We start from the raw sequence: 17089 nt of genomic DNA on the forward strand, positions 1-17089 counted from the left end.
TCCAAAGTCTCACTGAGACTTAAGGTGCTTCCCAGGGTCTCACATAAATCAAAGATCTTCCTCAGTGATTCCCAAGGTGTAAGACGTTTCAGAGTTCCATGGGGACATAAACCTTCCCCTGGGTCTCATGTAGATGCAGGAAGGGCACCATGGGTGCTGTGTCTTGCCTGCCTTCTTTGTTCCTCTGCCTACTTCCTTGGTGCCTGAGACTCCTGGGCACAGGGAGAGTACTGTTTGGGAGCTCAGAATTGGCAGGGAGATGATGCCAGATGATGTCAGGAGTGCCCAGGGGGCTGGATTGGAAGGGAGCAGTAGGAAGAAGAAACCTTCTAAACCTCCAAGTGAAGTTAGAGCAGCTATGAATACCAAAAACTATCTTTACGTGACAGAGGCCAGGAGCACTCCTTGAGACTTTTCCTTCCTTTATTGAGATAATGTCCAGGTGGTGGACAGCACAAAGGGCAGAGGACGAGCAGGACCACCCTGGAGTGCATGCAGTAGTAAGACATGGGGCTGAGAAGCAGTGAGGTTCCTTGGGGGAGCCCTTCACAGGGCACAAGCAGATTCTGGGAGTGCCCATGGCTCAGCTGCACACAAGGGAAAGCCTCTGGGCTGGGGAAGGTTGAGGAAGGGGTTGGAGACTTTAGGGAAGACCCCTGGCACCTGTGGATGGTACCCTATGCATTTAGCTAATGGCATTCAGTGCATGGGCCAAGGTGTGCAGCTCATCCTGGACCCCCTCCAAGGAGCGCCGAATAGTGTGAGGACTGTCCAGTACATCAACAGCCAGTGTGTACGGGTCAAACTTCACCGAGAATGGGCGCTGGATACGGGAGGCATAGTTCCTGGGGAGAGATGCCGGCATGAATCTTTCAATCACAGGAGATTGGGTACGGGCATGAGAAAGTAAGCTGGAGTCAGGTGGCTTGGAACAGGATCTGCAACCTCCGGGAGCATGGGAAAATGGTTTTTCTGCATCTCCCACACCCCCAAAGCCCATTCTAGACACTCGGGAGATTAAAGCCTCCTCAGAGGCCATAGTAAAATAAAAGGTCCCAGCACCTCTTGTAGGCAGGCCTCTGTAGAGTGCTCCATTCCTCAGTTAGGCCTCCTCCTTCAGGAAGCCTTCCTTGGCTATGTGTCCTAGAGAGCCCCTAAACTGGTGTGGAAATGCCAGGTGCAGTATAACAGGCCTGGAAACGTGATGAGGACCATCCTTCCATTCTCTGCTCTTCAGACCCCTGTGTAACTGGATCCCTGCCTTTGGACTGCCCACTCCCTCTATAATCTTTGCCCCCAAGGCTAGCTACCACGGTGCCTCTTTTTCCCCCTTATCTGTCCCCATCCCCCTTGGGCCTGTGGTGCTCAGAGGATGAGAGACACGGGCTCCGCTGAGTCCCAGAAGGCTGGCCTGGACCTGACTTTGCCCCTGCCTTGACCCGTGCTGCTGGCCTCCCTCTCCTCAGATTTCCAAGGCTCCCTCTTGGAGCATGTATGCTTGTTACATGGGGGTGCTGCTGAGGGGGCAAAAGGAGCTCCCCAAGAGGAGACAAGGTCTGGCTTGCACAGGTGAGGAGGGATGAGGCTCCTTCCTGAAGGCCTCGCCCACCTGAGCTTGTCCTTGGCATCGCTGAAGCTCTCAGACACAAAGTACACCGGCTGGTAGGTCTGGTCTTGGTAGGGCTGCACTGCGGCCGCGTCTGGGTCAAAGGCCCGGACCTCGGGCTCTTCTGACAGGGAGTGCTAGAGAGAGGGGCATCACAGCCAGGGGCTCAAGGAAAATGAGTGCCGTGGGCCTCCCTCCTCCCACAAAGGTGCTTGGCCAGCGTATAGTGGGATCTGGCCCCACGTTCTCCAGAATAGGCTGCACCTCAGCCTTGGGCCAAGGAGACCCTCTTGATGGGAGCAGGGCCCTCCACACCCCGAACCCTGGTCTCCTTTGCTGAGGGCTGGGAGCAGGGTAATCTCACCAGGAGCTCTCCATAGGAGGACAACAGCCCTGCACCGTAAGCCTTCAGCTCCCCGTTCTGTTTGCACAGCCCAAACTCGACAGTGAACCAGTACACCTGCCAGATAGTCCACAGAGTCACCTAAAGTCACCTGACACCAGGCACAGCCCCTCTGGGTATAACAGGCCACCACCCATAACAGGCAAGGCTGCCCTTGGGAACATAAAGGAAGGTGTGAGCTCTGCCTAGGGCCCTGAAAACCAACCGTAGAGAGTTTCTCAATTTCTTCATCGGAGGCCCCCAGAGAGGCAAGTCCAATGTCCTGTGGATAGAGAAGGAAGCTGAAGTATGGAAAGACTCTGCTCTGGCATTGTACTTGAAGCAAGGGCACTGGGTATCAGCTACCTCTCCAGGGGTCCCTTGGACCTACACTGCATAGACTGGCCAAGACAGCCAAGAGCTCAGGACCTGCAGTTCCCAGAAGAACCAGCAGGTGGCAGCACAAACCATGGAAATCTCTCCCCTGGGACCGCACTCCCAGCCAGTCCCTTCCTGTTGGAGGAACTATCTCCATTTCAGCATTCCGTTGCCGAAAGTCTTGTGGACCCATAAGGGCAATGTCTACCCCAGAGGAGAGCCCCAACAAATGAAACTTGTGAATCTCTGGTTCAACCAAACCTCCCTGGTTTCTGCCCTGAGGCCCTAGACACACCTGGGAGAATTGGGCAAATGTGCGGTCAGCCAACATCGGTACATGTCCCAACAGCTCGTGGCAGCAGTCCCTGTGTGAAGCCAAGAGAGAAGGAAAGTGGAGTGGCCAGGTTCTCTGTCCCTGCCTAGGGACAAGGAGGCCTTGGCCCCTCCACACCTCTGTCCTCATTGTGCAGAGATATTACTGGGCTGCAAGTTCAGGATCCCCTGCCCCAGGCGGCATACTCACGGCTCAGGTGAGTGCATGGGTGAGGAGGCATGGCGGATGTACTGTGTGCATTGAAACACACGGAAGGCCAGGCTGGCCAGAAAATCACGGGCAGACAGTAGGCCGGCCACGGGTCGCAGCTGGAAGCCAGTCCTCTCTGCAAGGGACCACACATCAGGGTAGGCAGAGGGGGCACCCTCCCCGCCCTACTTCCTCTGTATCCGTACCCTTCAAGAAGCGGGACACGTCCTCCAGCTGTGGGATGCTGTCCTCTCGGTAGCCGCAGTACCGTTCCAGAAGCTGGAAGGCCTCCAGGTGCTCCCGGCAGGCGTGGGTAGCATAGAGGCCCTTCAGTGTGCGGTAGACTTCCTTCCTGCAGGCCGCAGGGTCTCAGGGACTTGCCTGGTGTTGGGGCTCTCCCCATGACCGCCCCAGCTGCTCACAGCCTCCCCCCCACACACACACACATCATGGATGCTTTGGCTGCTTCCATCAGCCTCCTGAACTATGGACCTCCATTAATAGGTAGAGCATTTGCGTGGTTGAAGGGAACCCAGAGGTTGGGAAGGGACCAATATGGACATCTCTGAGTGATCTGATATTCCCGGCCACTAGATGGCCTTCCTCTAACTGACCTTAGTCCCTCCTGTTATACCAATGTTCCCAGAGGTGGCCCTCACAGACAGGGAGTTTGGGGGTGTCTCTCTCTGGTCCTTCTCATGCCCAGCCCTGTCCTGCCCCAGCCACATGTGAGCAGGGTCTTACCAGGTTGCAATTTCCTCCGCAGTGTACTCCACATGGGGAATTGGTTCGCCCCTGTGGAGGGGATCGGTGGTCAATAGGGCCCCCCTCCATCTCAGAGAGAGAGAGAGAGAGTGGGAAAGATGGGGTGAGGCACTTATCCTGAAGCTACATCAGCTGTTCAGAGGCCTTTGGAGTACAGAATGGACTAGGTGGGGTATGCTGACCCCAACCTGCTGCTTAGCCTGTCTGCCTCAGGCTCCTTAGCTGTGACTAGGAATAATGCCAGTGCCCAACAGAGAGCACCAAAGAAGAGACAGACAAGCTGACATGCCAAGCTGTGGGACAGCAAACCAGCCACCTCCTCCCTCATCTCCTCCCCTCTCTGCAGGCTGGGGACTCTGTCCCACGCGCAGGCTCCTTACTGCTTGTACTGGAAGGCAATCTCTGCGATCAGCTTCCGGCGCTGGCGGTACACCTGGTCAGAGAAGCCCTGATGGCCAAGGGACACACATCAGGAGGAAGCCAGCCTCTCCCTGCTCCACAGACCAGGGTCGGTCCTTAGCTGTGCCCACCCCACAGGCCTCAGCTATGGGATGCAGTCAGGACAGCAGGCTCACCGGATGGTCCAGGTCCAGGTCAGGGTCAAATTTGGTGACCAGGTGGTGACACTTGTCCAATTCTGACACTTTCCTTGGGAACCAGGGAACTTCACAGGCAACAGAGACAACAGGGCCCAGGTGAGTATGGACCCATGGTTAGCTTTGGCCATCCTGAGTCTGGCCTCCCCTAGGGACCTCCGACAAGGCAGAGGTTGCTGGGATGTATGAAAAGGACCAGGGCAAGGGTGAAGCCAGCATGGAGGGACACCAGCACTCTGTGGACACTTTGGGGTCTCCCCTGGCAGGATGCTCTGCCCCCCAGGCCTCAAGATCATTAGTTGGACTCAGGGACAGAAATGCATCCTCACCCTTGTCCTCTCTGGCACTGCGCACATCGTCAGACACCCGACGCACAGAACTGAGGAGGGCAGCCAGGTCTCCACTGGGCACCTCGAAGCGCACAAAGTACTCCAGGTGGGGACTTCCTGCCAGTGGCTTCTGGGCAGGCCGGGTCTCTAAGTGGTGGATTTTGGCTTCAAATGTCTTTGGGAGCAAGAGCAGAAAGAGGGAGAAGGAGAGAGACAGACAGGGAGGGAGCAATGGAGACAGATGGGAGGAAAGAGTGGAGAGAAATGAAGAGAGATGGAAAGAGGCAGAGATAAGTGGAGAACAGGAAGATGGGGAGGGAGCAGCAGAGAGATTGAGAGAGACAGATGGGGGAGCAATGGAGAGGGGTGGAGTAGAGATGGAGAGAGGAAGAGAGAGGTGGGGAGGGATGGAGAGACAGAATAATGGAAAAGAGGGAGATGGAGGAGGCAGGCCTGGTCAGTTTTTTTGTCCCCGCCTATGAATTTTGGAATGTGTCACCCATAGATTGGGTTTTGTCTCATGCATCCATCTAGGAATCATCACAGCTGTGCCTTTGCCTCCTTTATGGACAGGCCTGCTTGTCTGTCTGGAGGTCATACCAGATAGCCTGACTTCCCTGCTGATGGGAGGTCCCACCCCCTAATGGTCTCATTTGGCTTACTGGCCACACCCAAGGGCCTGGACCCCACTCTACCATATCAAAGACACAAGGCTCAGGCCCAGCCAGAGCAACTAGGATACCCAGGACTGGTGGGCAAAGGTTGACTCCACCTCCACCTTCTGTTGCCCAGCAACAAAACTCTTAGGCCGTGCAGTCAACTCTGGGAGTTCACAGGGATTCTGGCTTTAATGTCATTTGAGAGTTCTTTGGGAGGGGAGGCGCAGGTCATTAGCCAAAGCAGTAATGCAATCAGGGCTTCGTTAGGCCCTTGGGCAGGTGGGTAAGAGGCTATGTGTATGGCAGTGGGTGTCAGGTAGCTGAAGTTGGATAGGGAGCTGAAGGGTAGTCCCTGAGACCTAGCCTTTGTGGGCCTGAGCAGACATATTTCTGCCCTGGAGAGGGACACAGCCGTTCGTACATGTTTTATGTGTGCTTGCCCTGGCACACCAAGCCAGCAGCCCATAGGCCTCACCTCAAATACTTTCACAGCCCGGGACAGTGAGGAGGGTTTTGTGCCCTTCAGAGAGAAGAGCAGGTTGAGAACAGCCTTCCCATCCTGCTCCTCAAACACCACAGCCTCCAGGGGGTTCCCAGGTTCCGAGGAGGCTACTGCCGCCGCCGCCGCTGCAGCTGCTGCTGCCTCCCTCTCTTTCCGAGCATCCTCGATGAGACTCTGCCGCCGCCCGATGAACCTTGGGGACTGGGGGTGGGGTGGGGTGGTCAGAGAGATGCCTGTGTCTCCATGCTGGTGCCACCACTGATCCAGGTGCCGCCTGCCACCCCCTCCACGGGATGACATGAGAGGATGGAGAACAGAACACACTAGTCAGTGTTCTGACTGGGGATGGTGGGCAGGGAGGCAAAGCCATGGCAGAACTGGAGGGCAAGGGCTCCTGGCCACCATCTCCCAAAGCAGAGGTGCCCTGTCACCTGCCTCCTGGGCATAGACGTAACTGAATTAGTGATAGAGGACTGTGACTCAGGCTGTTTCTCCTGATTTCTGTGGGCAGCGCCCAGAGCCGCGAGGAGACAGAGCACAAAGCCTCAGGCATCACTTGGCAGTGGATAGCTTGGGTGGTTCATTCAGGGAGCACATACTATATGCTCAGTTAAACAAGCATCCTTCCCCTCCCGATTTCCTGAGAGAGGCATGGGGCTGGCTCTTCGGCAGGTGGCTGTGCGTGCTGTCCTGTCACCTGGGAATACCCCCACAAAAATGTCTCCAGCCACCCTATTCCTTTTCTCCTTGTACCCTGCCTCCTCCTCCTCCTGGCTACCTTGTCGAAGTCTGAGTACGGTTACCTCAGTATGGCCTCTGCCCGCTGTGTGTCCGCCACAGCTGTGAACCAGTGTGCCCAATCCTCCAACACCCAGAACTACCTGGACCTGAGTGAGGAGGGGCCTGAACTCTTAGCTGGGATCTAAGCTCCCCTAAAGGTTCTGAGTCCTTCAGTTGACATAATAAGCCACCCCGGGCTTTGAGGATGTCACAGTCATAGGGAGAAGCATCCCCTCTGGAGCCCCCTCCTGACTTCCAGCAGGACACTGTGAATACATCCAGAGACACAGGTTCCCTGGAGAAAAACATGCGACTGGGCGGTTCCCAAGGACGCTGAGGGGAGAGCCGTGCAGCTGAGAAGTGTGAAGGGGCCCTTTGACCCCACTGTCATCTCTTGAGGAGTGCCTGCAAATTAAATTTCTAAAGGTCATGCTGGTCTCATTAACGTCTCTGTTGGGCCACGGCGATGGCTATCTGCGGTTCCAAGGAAAATCTGAAAGCCCTTCTCGTGAGCTGGGGAGCCCCCTTGTCCAGGCTGGCAGAAGGGACTCTCCGATGTCTTGGCAGCACCTCCGCCTTGATCCCTGGGGCTCCCTGACCCAGGTAACACAGACACAGGGCAGTGGGAAGATGAAAGGAGACACGGGAACTGCCCCAGAGCCAGGGACCACTTCTAACCCAGTGGAACCTGTCCTGTTTGTACAGGACAGACCAGCCATTTACTGACCAGGTCTCCCCAGAAGTGTACACTGCAGGAGCCCCACACCCTGTGACAGGCAAGCCTAAAGAACCCCAATAGGGCAGACAAGTGGGGGGGGCTTTTGGAGGGGGACATGAATCATGGGGCTCTCTCCCAAGACCACCCAAGGGAAATTATCCTCCTACTTCATGAAATAGAACCCAAAGAAGTCCCAGAAAGGATGGCACAGGGTGACAGGCACTGGCTGTCCCCGCCGAGTCCAGCAGGACACAGCAGAGGCATTTACCCAAGTACAGGAATATCTACTATGACTAGGACCCAAACTAACCCTGGGACAGGATGGGACAGAGACCCACTCCAACCCTGGGTTCCAGACACTGAGTGGACTCTAAGCCTGGGGTATCCACCCACCCGCAGGTGCAGAAGCCGCTCCAGATACCCCTGGGTGACAGCATGCCCTTCTCACCATGATGGCTTCGACCTGCTTGGCATCCTGCTCCGAGACGGCCCTTCTGAAGCCCTTGGGCTGTGGCGAGGAGGCGCTGGGGGTGGGCATAGTGCAGCCTGGTGGTCCTGGGTTCTGTCTCCACAGCCCTTGCCGGGCAGGCGGCCTCTTAAAGGCCAGGCTGACGTCAAAGCCCCTCTGGGTCCCCCCACCTCCTACCTCCTGCGCATCCTCTCCACGCCTGCTGTGCCTGAGGGAGGCGGGGGTGGGCATAGAGCGAGGGCGACCGACGAGAAAGGCCTCCGTCCCATTAGATCTAATTGCATCCACTGTCACAGGCACCTGCCTCTGAATCACCCTCAGCCCGAGGCACGACATGAGGACAGGGACTAACTGGTCTTCTGCAGGGCAGGAGACAGATACAGGACCTCTGCTCAAACCAGGGCACGCAGGAAGGGTCATGCTGGATTCCCAAGGGCTCGTGTTGGGAAAACTATAGCCCCTGGGAACAAGTAGGTCCAGAAGCCCCCTGGTAGCTTTTTGGGTATCTTCAAGTCCCCTCCAAGGCATAGGTCATGTTCCCCCCAGCCCCACGTAACAAAGTGGGCCGTTTACTCACTCCTTCAGTTTTATATGTGCCGGCACAGGGGCTGGATCCTCAGGCAGGTCCTGTGAGACAGGAGGCTATTCCCTATAGTGTTTCCAAGACCGGCCCGCTTTTGCAAGGTTCCTATCCCCCTGATTATCATACCCTTGAAGGCATTGCCCAGGAGGTGGTGCCAACCCTAGCCCCTGGCATCTCCCTAGGACCGTCTGCCCTCACCTCCTGTGGGAGCAGTGTTCTCCTTTAGTTATGAGGGTTCTGAGCTCCCCAACTCACCTCCTGTCTCAAGCTAGCTGCAACCCCATTCTCAGCTGGCCCCCACATAAGGGCACACTCAGTGATCATCTCTGCCATGGCACTCCAAGGTCTCACGCCAAGTGATCTTTTGTTTTCCAGTTACCAACCACCCCCACTTACACAAAGACACACCACCCCTTCCCCAGCCAAGGAAATGGTCTCCAAGGAGAACAGGGAGGGGACCTTTCTCAGTGGCAGATGAGTTTTGCTGGACCCACCCCACCTCCCTGGGGTCATTTTCTTCCTGTGGGTAATTGCTCAGGACAACTACCCTTCTGGAAAGGTGTCCTCTTACTAAGGGAATTGAGAAAGAGTACCCCTCCTTGTCCATCTGGATACTATAGGGTCAGCAGAAGCGCCCAAAGGACAGAGCTCACCCTGAAAATGGCCACCCTGGGACTCCGAGGACCCAGCACACAGGAAATGGCAAGAGCCAGAAGCCCTGAACTCTCGGCCCCCAGTTAACTGCCCCTCCCACTGATCACTGCACAAGTCACACTCTACTTCCTGGGCATCACTCAGCTGTCAGGACCTGACTGCAGGGTTCACCAGGACCAGCCCTAGCTCTTCCCAACTCTCTCTTTCACAGCAGGAACTGGGAGTCCCCCCAAACAGCCTGCCACTGGATAAATGCTGAGTGAGCACAAAGGGGACTCTCCCTAACCTCCCCTGCCAACCTTCTGTACCCCCTCACAATTCCTGTTCCAGGGCAGCCGGGGGCTTCGTGATACCCAGATTAACATGCTATCTCTCATCCACCTTCTCTGAGCAAGCTCCTATGAGTCCCATAAAACCCAGCTCGGCTACCATTTACTCTGCAATGCCTACTCTCTCTTACTGTACGAACACCCACCCACCCCCAATGTCCCATGCCCCTCTCTGAACTCTCCCTGGGTCAGCAACCCTGCTGGCTTGGCCCACTCCTATCTCTGTGAGCCCTGTCTGGTGTCCCAGGACTCCCCGTAGAGTGCTCTCAACAGCTCAGAATGGGGTCCTATGGAGACACTCCCACCACAAAGGCAGAGCTGGCTGCACCATAGTCTTCTGTCCTGAGGACTGGGGGCTGCTGCCCAGACCCACAGGGCCTGCATGCCCAGCCCTCCAGATCTTCGCATGCCCCCCAGGCTCCTCCTTTGGAGGGTGCTGGGGATTCCTGGGTGAGGCAAGTCTGAGCTGGTCCACCCACCCAGCTTGGCGTTTACTCGGGTGACACGGGGTAGGAGGGGCTGTATCCAGTCCTGCCTAGGGGGCCGCTGCACAGCACCACGAATGTGGATTTAACCTTTCAGCAAAGGTCTTACACTGACACAAACATTGCTTTTGAATTACTTCTCTTGCCTTGGCTGGAGGTGTTTGCATAGAGGAGATTGGTGGGAGTGGGGGACATGTGCCCTCCAGACCCTTGTCTGTGCCTGGGCTCACTCAAACAGCACCTGGTCGAGGCATGAGAACATGATGTCTTTGAACTCTCTTGGGGGGTAACTGCTGCCCCAGACTCTTGCCTCTGTTCATGGCCAGCCTGGTAGCACACCCAGGCTTCTGTGTACTGTCTGTGGGATACCTACACACACACACACACACACACACACACACACACACATACACACACACATGCAGACAGACACACACACACACACACACACGGAGACACACAGACAAACACAGATAGACAGACAGAGAGAGAGAGAGAGAGAGAGAGAGAGATGCAGATAGACACACACACACACACACACACACACACGGAGACACACAGACAAACAGATAGACAGACAGACACACACATACAGACACACAGGGAAACACAGGCAAGCAGACAGACAGACACACACACAAACACAGACAGACACACACACACACACACACACACACACACACACACACACACACACACACACACACACCATGGCTGGCTGACCAGACTGTGCCCAGGTCTGAGGCATCTGTAGGCACAGAGAAGCCCAGGACACTTTAGCCTCTCCTACCCCAGTTTAATGGAAAAGACCCCAAGAGGCCCCTCATGTCTGCCCTTTGTCAGGCTTCTGGGTCTGAGCTCTGCTCTGTGTTAGAGGGCCCCGTCTTCTCTCAAAGCTCACCAAAGAGGCCAGGAAGCTTCTGTTCAGCCACTTCCACATTTCAGGATGAGACCCTTGCCATGAAGATTCACACCAGGGCCTGCAGAGGAGTACCTTCCTCTTCACTTTCAGACAAACCCATTCTACAGAAGGGAGATTTGAGTCCCAGACACGCACAACCTCCTGGACCACACAGCCAGTTTCTAGCCCAGGTCCCTGCTCCCAACACTTCAGTATTCAAGGAAGACAGCAGGGGTGGGGCTCAGGCCCCCCAGCTGCAGCTGCCAAACCTCACTTTGAAGGGACGTTGACACTTGAGGGCAGGACAGGGCTGGAGAGAGGCTTCTGATTGGTTGAAGTGAGGTTTTGAGGGCTCCCTGGACAGCACTCAGGCTAAAAGTCAAGCCCATGGGGCTGAGGAGTGGTTGGGAGGCAGCCCCTAGCAGTAAAGAAAGGAGACTGGGCTGAAGTCCCTGTACAGTGGGCCCTTGCCTGCTCTGGGCTCAGATGGGTGCTGGGGCCATAGCAGCCCCTCCTCCTTCCTGAGCCCTCTGCCCCCCTGCAAAGCCCGTGCCTTTCACAGTCATCCTGAATAATTACCCTCCTCTGTCACCACAGCGATTAAGCCTGCGGAGCCGGGCAACACACGGGGCCTTTCTCTCTCCGTGGCCTCTTTCAGCACGATGCTTAATTGTCCATAATGATAGCGCACCCGCTCCCTGGCATTGGTGCGGCTGGATCCCACCCTGGTGTGGAGGCTGCTGCTTTATCCTGTTCACACAGGGCCTCCCTGCCCAGGACACCAAGGAACTGACGAGGTGGGGGACTGGTGGGGATGTCCTGATCCCTGGTCCTGGGCCTAGGACCCCAGCCACACCAATCACCCCAGCTCCACCCTACAGCTTTGGGCACTGTGGAAACCTGTGTGCATTTGGGGACACATGCCCCCACAAACTAAACCAAAAGGCCACTTCCAACCAGCACTATGGCCTTCTGCAAGAGCCTGGGCAAATGTGCACATCTATGCCATACACCCACACCAATCCTCATGAACACACACATGATGAGAACACACAGGTATCCACACACAGACACATGCAAGATGAAAACACACATGTGGACACAAATGAGGTAAACACATGTCCATATGTGGAAACATACTAAATGAGCACACACAGGTGTCTATATGTGAACATGCACAAGATGAGAACACACAGGTATCCACATGTGGATAAAAAAATGAGATGAGCATGTAACCATGACCACATGTAGACACACATACAGACACAGATGTTCACAGACACACATAAACATGCACATATGTCTACCATAGACATACGAAGAGTGCATGTTTGTACAGAGACACATGAGCATACACATATCTATATGAGGACATACATAGGAATACACACATGTATAAAAACATACATGTACACATATTCAGAGAGAAATGAGCACACACAAATGTATATATACACAGGTATAACATAGAGACACATGGGTACACATTCATGCACACAAATATGTATGCATACACAGATATATAGGTATTCACAGTGCTTACACACAAAGACACATAGACACACAAATACACTTAGATATAGAGAGACAGGCACATATACACATGTACACACAGAGGCAATCATATGCACACACAAACACACATGTACACAGATATACATATGTGCAGAGAAACAGGCACACACAGGTACACACATATAAATAGGCACACATAAATAGGTATACATATTATGTTCATGCCTCCACATACATGCTATACATACACACACAATACCCCACCCACTTTGACAAGTCCACACAAATTACTCTCTACAGGACCACAGGGTGCCAAGGTCTTGAGAAACCCATCACCAGATGGGCTCTGGGGCCAGTGTTCCTGATCACAGAGATGCAAGTCATGGAATCACCAACTGACATGCCCTGAAAGGTAGTGGGACCCTCTCTGGGGTTTAAGTTGCTCAGGACATCATGATCATGTCTGGGTGCTATGCAGAGTGAGCCCCAGACAGAGGGAAAGTGAGGTTACACTTCCCTACCACGCAGGAGACTGGGGTGGGCTGGGAAGCAGGGGCCTGGTACCGGCCTGGGCTTTGTGGTCTCATGACTTCAGGTCCATTTGTGGAGGTCTGAGGCGGTGTCCTGTCACCACTCACCTACCCGACTGGAAAGAGAATGAAGCTCCCCGACATCTGGCAGGATCCAGCCATTCTCATCCTCATCAGACCCAAATGCCAGAGCAATTAGCCCTAACAAGGCCATCGGATGGAGCAGCAGCCTCGGGCTGTAGGCACAGAGTACGCACCGGACGGCACGGCTGCGGTCGATAGGAGGCACTTAGGGATAATTGGGCAGTTGGAAGTCAGACCAGAGGCAAGAGCTGATGGATCAGCCTCCGTGTCCCCACGGAGCCCCCACCTGTCTGCTCCCAGCACCCAGGTCCAGAGTATCCTCTGGGCAGCCCACCCGCCTAGCATCCAAGCCATTTTCATCTTTGGCTGGTAAGATTAGCACTCTTTCTCTTCCTGATCATGTGGGCCCTGCCTCAGTCCTGGAGACCCACTGTCTGTAGGGAAGAGGGCTCCAGCTCAGCTCAGCCCCTCATACCTTAGGACTCAGTCTCCTTATCTTCACAGTGGGTTCCTGGGAGCCACCCTGGCAGCCCTGGTCCTTCCAAAGAACCCTGCATCTGCTGAGGGATGGAGGGCCCTTCTGTGAGCTCCCATTGAGAGACGGCTTTGAGTCCCATGTCTGTAGCCTTCTCAAAGGCCAAGGGGCCTAGGTCGGAGTGGTCCTTCCAGATGAGGGGACCAGTAGCCAGAGTACAACCAGTGCAGGGAGGGACATGTCTAGGGGACAGGTTACAGAGCCAAGGGTCCATCTGTTAGTCCTAGCCAACAGGATGTCACCATGATAGCAGGGCCTCACATCAGCAGAGGCTCACAGCTGCCCCTATGTCACCTGGCAACCCACACACCAACCCTGAGGCTCTTTTATAGGGAGGTACCAGATGCCAAAGTATTGGTGGCTACATGTGTGACCAGGCCAGGGACCCATAATCTATATCTCAGTGTATGTGGTCTGCATGTAAGAATATACTACAGGTGAGTGTGTATGTGCATGCATATGCCCATGAGCAAATGTCCTTGGGCACATGTGAATGGGTCTATATGCACATGTAGGCAAGTTTCTACATCCCCAAGCTTTCATGTAAGTGTGTATGTATACAGCAGGGCCTAGAGGGACTCACCAGCCATGCATATGTGACAGGTGGGGTGACTTCAGTTCCCATACCCCTCAGACCTTTAGAAAATGTCATGGCTCATTCTGAACATCTCATGGTTCTGCCAGGTACTCCTGGTTCCTTTCTGTCCCTCTCTAAGGCCCCTGCCTTGCCCTCCCATACCCCCCTGCTCCCAGTGAGTCACGTAATACCCTCCACGCCACCTCCCAGAGTACTTGACAGTCTCTGACAAATTAGCCAGTAAAAGCAATAAGAGTGACATTCAGTTCTCATTAGTCACTCACAAGGACCGCGGTGTTACCGTGACAGCAATCATGTCTAATTGCAAGACGGCTGCCTGCCCACCCCAGTTCCACGGAAGCCCTGGAGCCTGTGGGTGATGGTCACCCTCCCACCCTGTGGCAGGGAGGGGCAGTGGTTCCTGCTTGGAATGGGAGTGATCTCTTCATCATGGTTTGTGGGAGCTGGGGCTATGTATTCCTCCCTTCCTGTCTACAAGGTGGCTCCCGCTCCCCACACCATGGTGGGACCCATGGCTCTGGGCTATGTTAGCAGAGTTATAGTGGCCGGGACAGTCTCAGAGTCTCATTTGCCTCGCGTGGGTCAAGCCATAGCAGAGCAACTTTCTATAGCCCTGCCTTCCCTCTATGGGAGGGGACAAGAAATGAGACAGTAGCAGACTCTGGAGCTTTGGTCCCCGCCCACCCCTGGACTGCAGAGCCATTCAAGGGAGAAGGTGTGGCTTCCTCATGTGTGTGGGGCACTGACAGGGGAGCCTGGGAGCAGCCGTGCTGAGGTGAAGGCAAAGACTCCCATGAGTTTGGGGTCAGGGGTAACCCTATCACCTCTGTCATTAGGGTACGCTCCTCCAGGTGGACAGGGCTCCTGTCCCATGGCTTCACAGCCTCATAGTTACCTAGTATGGCGGTTTGAATAACAATGGCCCCACAGGCTATGTATCTGAATGCTCAGTCACCAGGGAGGGAGTGGCACTATTTGAGAAGGGTTAGGAAATGTGGCCTTGTTGGAGCAGGTGTGTCATTTGGGGTGAGCTTTGAGGTTTCAAAAGCCCATGCCAGGCCCAGTCTCTCTTTATCTGGCTCCCTCTCTCTGCCTATAGGTCAGGATGTAACTTCAACTATATTGCTCCAGGGTCTGCCTGCATGTTGCCATGTCGTGTCATGACGATAATGGACTAAGCCTCTGAAATTGTAAGCTAACCCTCAATTAAATGCTTGCTTTATTATTATTATTATTATTATTAATTAAACTTATTCGTTTATTTTACATCCTGACCCCAGTTTCCCCTCCTTCCTCTTCTCCCATTCCCTTCCCCTACCCCCATCACTCCTCCTCTGGTTCTGTTCAGAGAGGGGCAGACCTCCCCTGGGTGTCAACAAAGCATGGAATGCTTGCTTTTGTAAGAGTTGCATTGGTCATGGTGTCTCTTCACAGCAATAGAACAATGAATAAGACAGAAGTTAGTACCAGACTGTCTGTGGACAGTCTCTCTCTCTCTCTCTCTCTCTCTCTCTCTCTCTCTCTCTCTCTCTCTCTCTCTCTCGTTTTTTTGAGACAGGGTTTCTTCTTGTAGTTTTGGTGCCTGTCCTGGATCTCACGCTGTAGACCAGGCTGACCTCGAACCCACAGAGATCCACCTGGCTCTGCCTCCCCAGTGCTGGAATTAAAGGAATGCACCACCACTGCCTGGCTCTGTGGACAGTCTCTTATACCATCTACCCAAGGGTACAGTTTGGATGTGGGGACTGTTAGGACCTGGGACTGAAAGTCTCTAACTCTGTCCTGTCCCTGAACCTGGGCCTCCTCTACAATGCCTGCCACTTTGGGGCTGTGAACCCCTTTTAGGAAGCTGTACCTCAAGATGGCCCCACATCACCACTCTGGAATTCTATCCCAGTCATTCCCACCCCTGCTTGAGGCCAAGGCCCCCTGTGGTAGTCATGTGACCTCCTGGAGGACTTAGCCTGTTCTTGCTCTCAGCACAGTCCTTTCCCTCCATCTGTGTTCCTGGGAAGCCCAAGGCCGGAGGCCAGAACTAAAGTGAAGACTCAAAGAGAAGAAAGTGGGTAGTGCTACAGAGACAGCCCAGTCCACAGAGTGCTTGTTACACAGGCCTGGGCCCTAGCAAACTGTGATCCCTAGAACGCGTGTAAAAAGCCGGTGTGGTGGTGCAGGCTTGCAATCCCAGCACTGAGGAGGCAGAGACAGGAGGATCCCTAGGACTCAGCCAGCAAATGCAGCCTACTTGGCAGGCTCCGGGCCGGTGAGAGACACTGCCTCAAAGACCAAGGTGAGCTCACCTGTTGTACAACACTGTTCCCCAAGCCAAACAACTGCCATCTTCGTGAGTTCACCTGAGGTAAGCTTGCACAGGATCTTCACAGCTGGGCTTGTGGGCTGTCGACTGCCCAGTGTAGAAGGAAAAGGGTAGGGAGAATCATAGAACCCTCACCTGAGCATTCAGCTACTCCTCCCTACAAGCTGTACGTGAGGCTGCCCTGATTATACTTGGTCATGGTGTCTTGGGGAAGGGCCCCTGTTTATAGTCCAAGGACGACTAGAGGAACGAGGCTTTTCTATGTGGCTATGGAGAAGGCCTGATGAGGGAAGACTTTCCAGGGTGGCTGCTTTGGGATCACCCACACTCTGGTCAGTAATGTTTTATCCAGGCTCTAGAAAAGAGCCCAGTAAATCCACTGGTTACTCCAGAGAAACTTCGGTTGAATTGAACTTTGCTTTGTCATTGGGACTTTATGAGGAAAGAGACAGATGTCCAGCCCCTTCCTCTCCATGCTCCTCCCTGCTCCCAGAGAGAAAATTCTCCCGATGCATCCAAGAACCAACATTCTAGGCTGACCTCTGGCTTCCCCCGTGCTGTTCACATACAAACACACATGAGCACACACACATGCTATAGAAGAGGAAAAGCACCGTTCTAGTTGGCTTCCTATTTCTGTGACAAATACCATTGCCAAAAGCAACTTGGGGAGGAAAGGGTTTCTTTAGCTTGCATGTCCTGATCATGGCCCATCACAAGGGAAGTCAGGGCAGGAGCCTGGAGGCAGGACCAGGAGCAGAGACCATGAAGGAATGCTGTTGAGTGGCTTGTTCTCTGGGCTTCATCCAGCTTGCATTTTTATACACCCAAAGACCACATGCCCAAGGTTG

At 54.4% G+C, this 17089-nt stretch overlaps 1 protein-coding gene across 1 annotated transcript; it reads right to left on the bottom strand.

Annotated features, from left to right (window-relative positions):
- Nucleotides 1–405: 405 nt before the first annotated feature.
- On the bottom strand, nt 406–8060 carry Th (tyrosine hydroxylase). The gene is made up of 13 exons (XM_006977293.4): nt 7687–8060; nt 5714–5941; nt 4580–4754; nt 4230–4318; nt 4035–4102; nt 3634–3684; nt 3096–3241; nt 2890–3025; nt 2662–2731; nt 2215–2271; nt 1971–2066; nt 1610–1743; nt 406–845 (listed from the first exon to the last, which is right to left on the bottom strand). The coding sequence occupies exons 1-13, from the start codon at nt 8041–8043 to the stop codon at nt 686–688; spliced, it is 1767 nt and encodes a 588-aa protein (XP_006977355.4). The 5' UTR covers nt 8044–8060; the 3' UTR covers nt 406–685.
- Between the last annotated feature and the right edge of the window lie 9029 nt (nt 8061–17089).

This window comes from Peromyscus maniculatus, chromosome 1, assembly GCF_049852395.1.
Source record: "Peromyscus maniculatus bairdii isolate BWxNUB_F1_BW_parent chromosome 1, HU_Pman_BW_mat_3.1, whole genome shotgun sequence".
Lineage (NCBI taxonomy): Eukaryota > Metazoa > Chordata > Mammalia > Rodentia > Cricetidae > Peromyscus > Peromyscus maniculatus.

Excerpts from the sequence above, each read along its gene's own strand:
- Th (XM_006977293.4), bottom strand. The coding sequence starts at position 8,043 with ATGTCGTGCCTCGGGCTGAGGGTGATTCAGAGGCAGGTGCCTGTGACA. Across the intron at positions 3,685-4,034 it reads ATTGCCTTCCAGTACAAGCA|GGGCGAACCAATTCCCCATG; the intron begins GTAAGGAGCCTG and ends TCCCCTCCACAG. Across the intron at positions 2,067-2,214 it reads AAATTGAGAAACTCTCTACG|GTGTACTGGTTCACTGTCGA; the intron begins GTTGGTTTTCAG and ends ACTATCTGGCAG.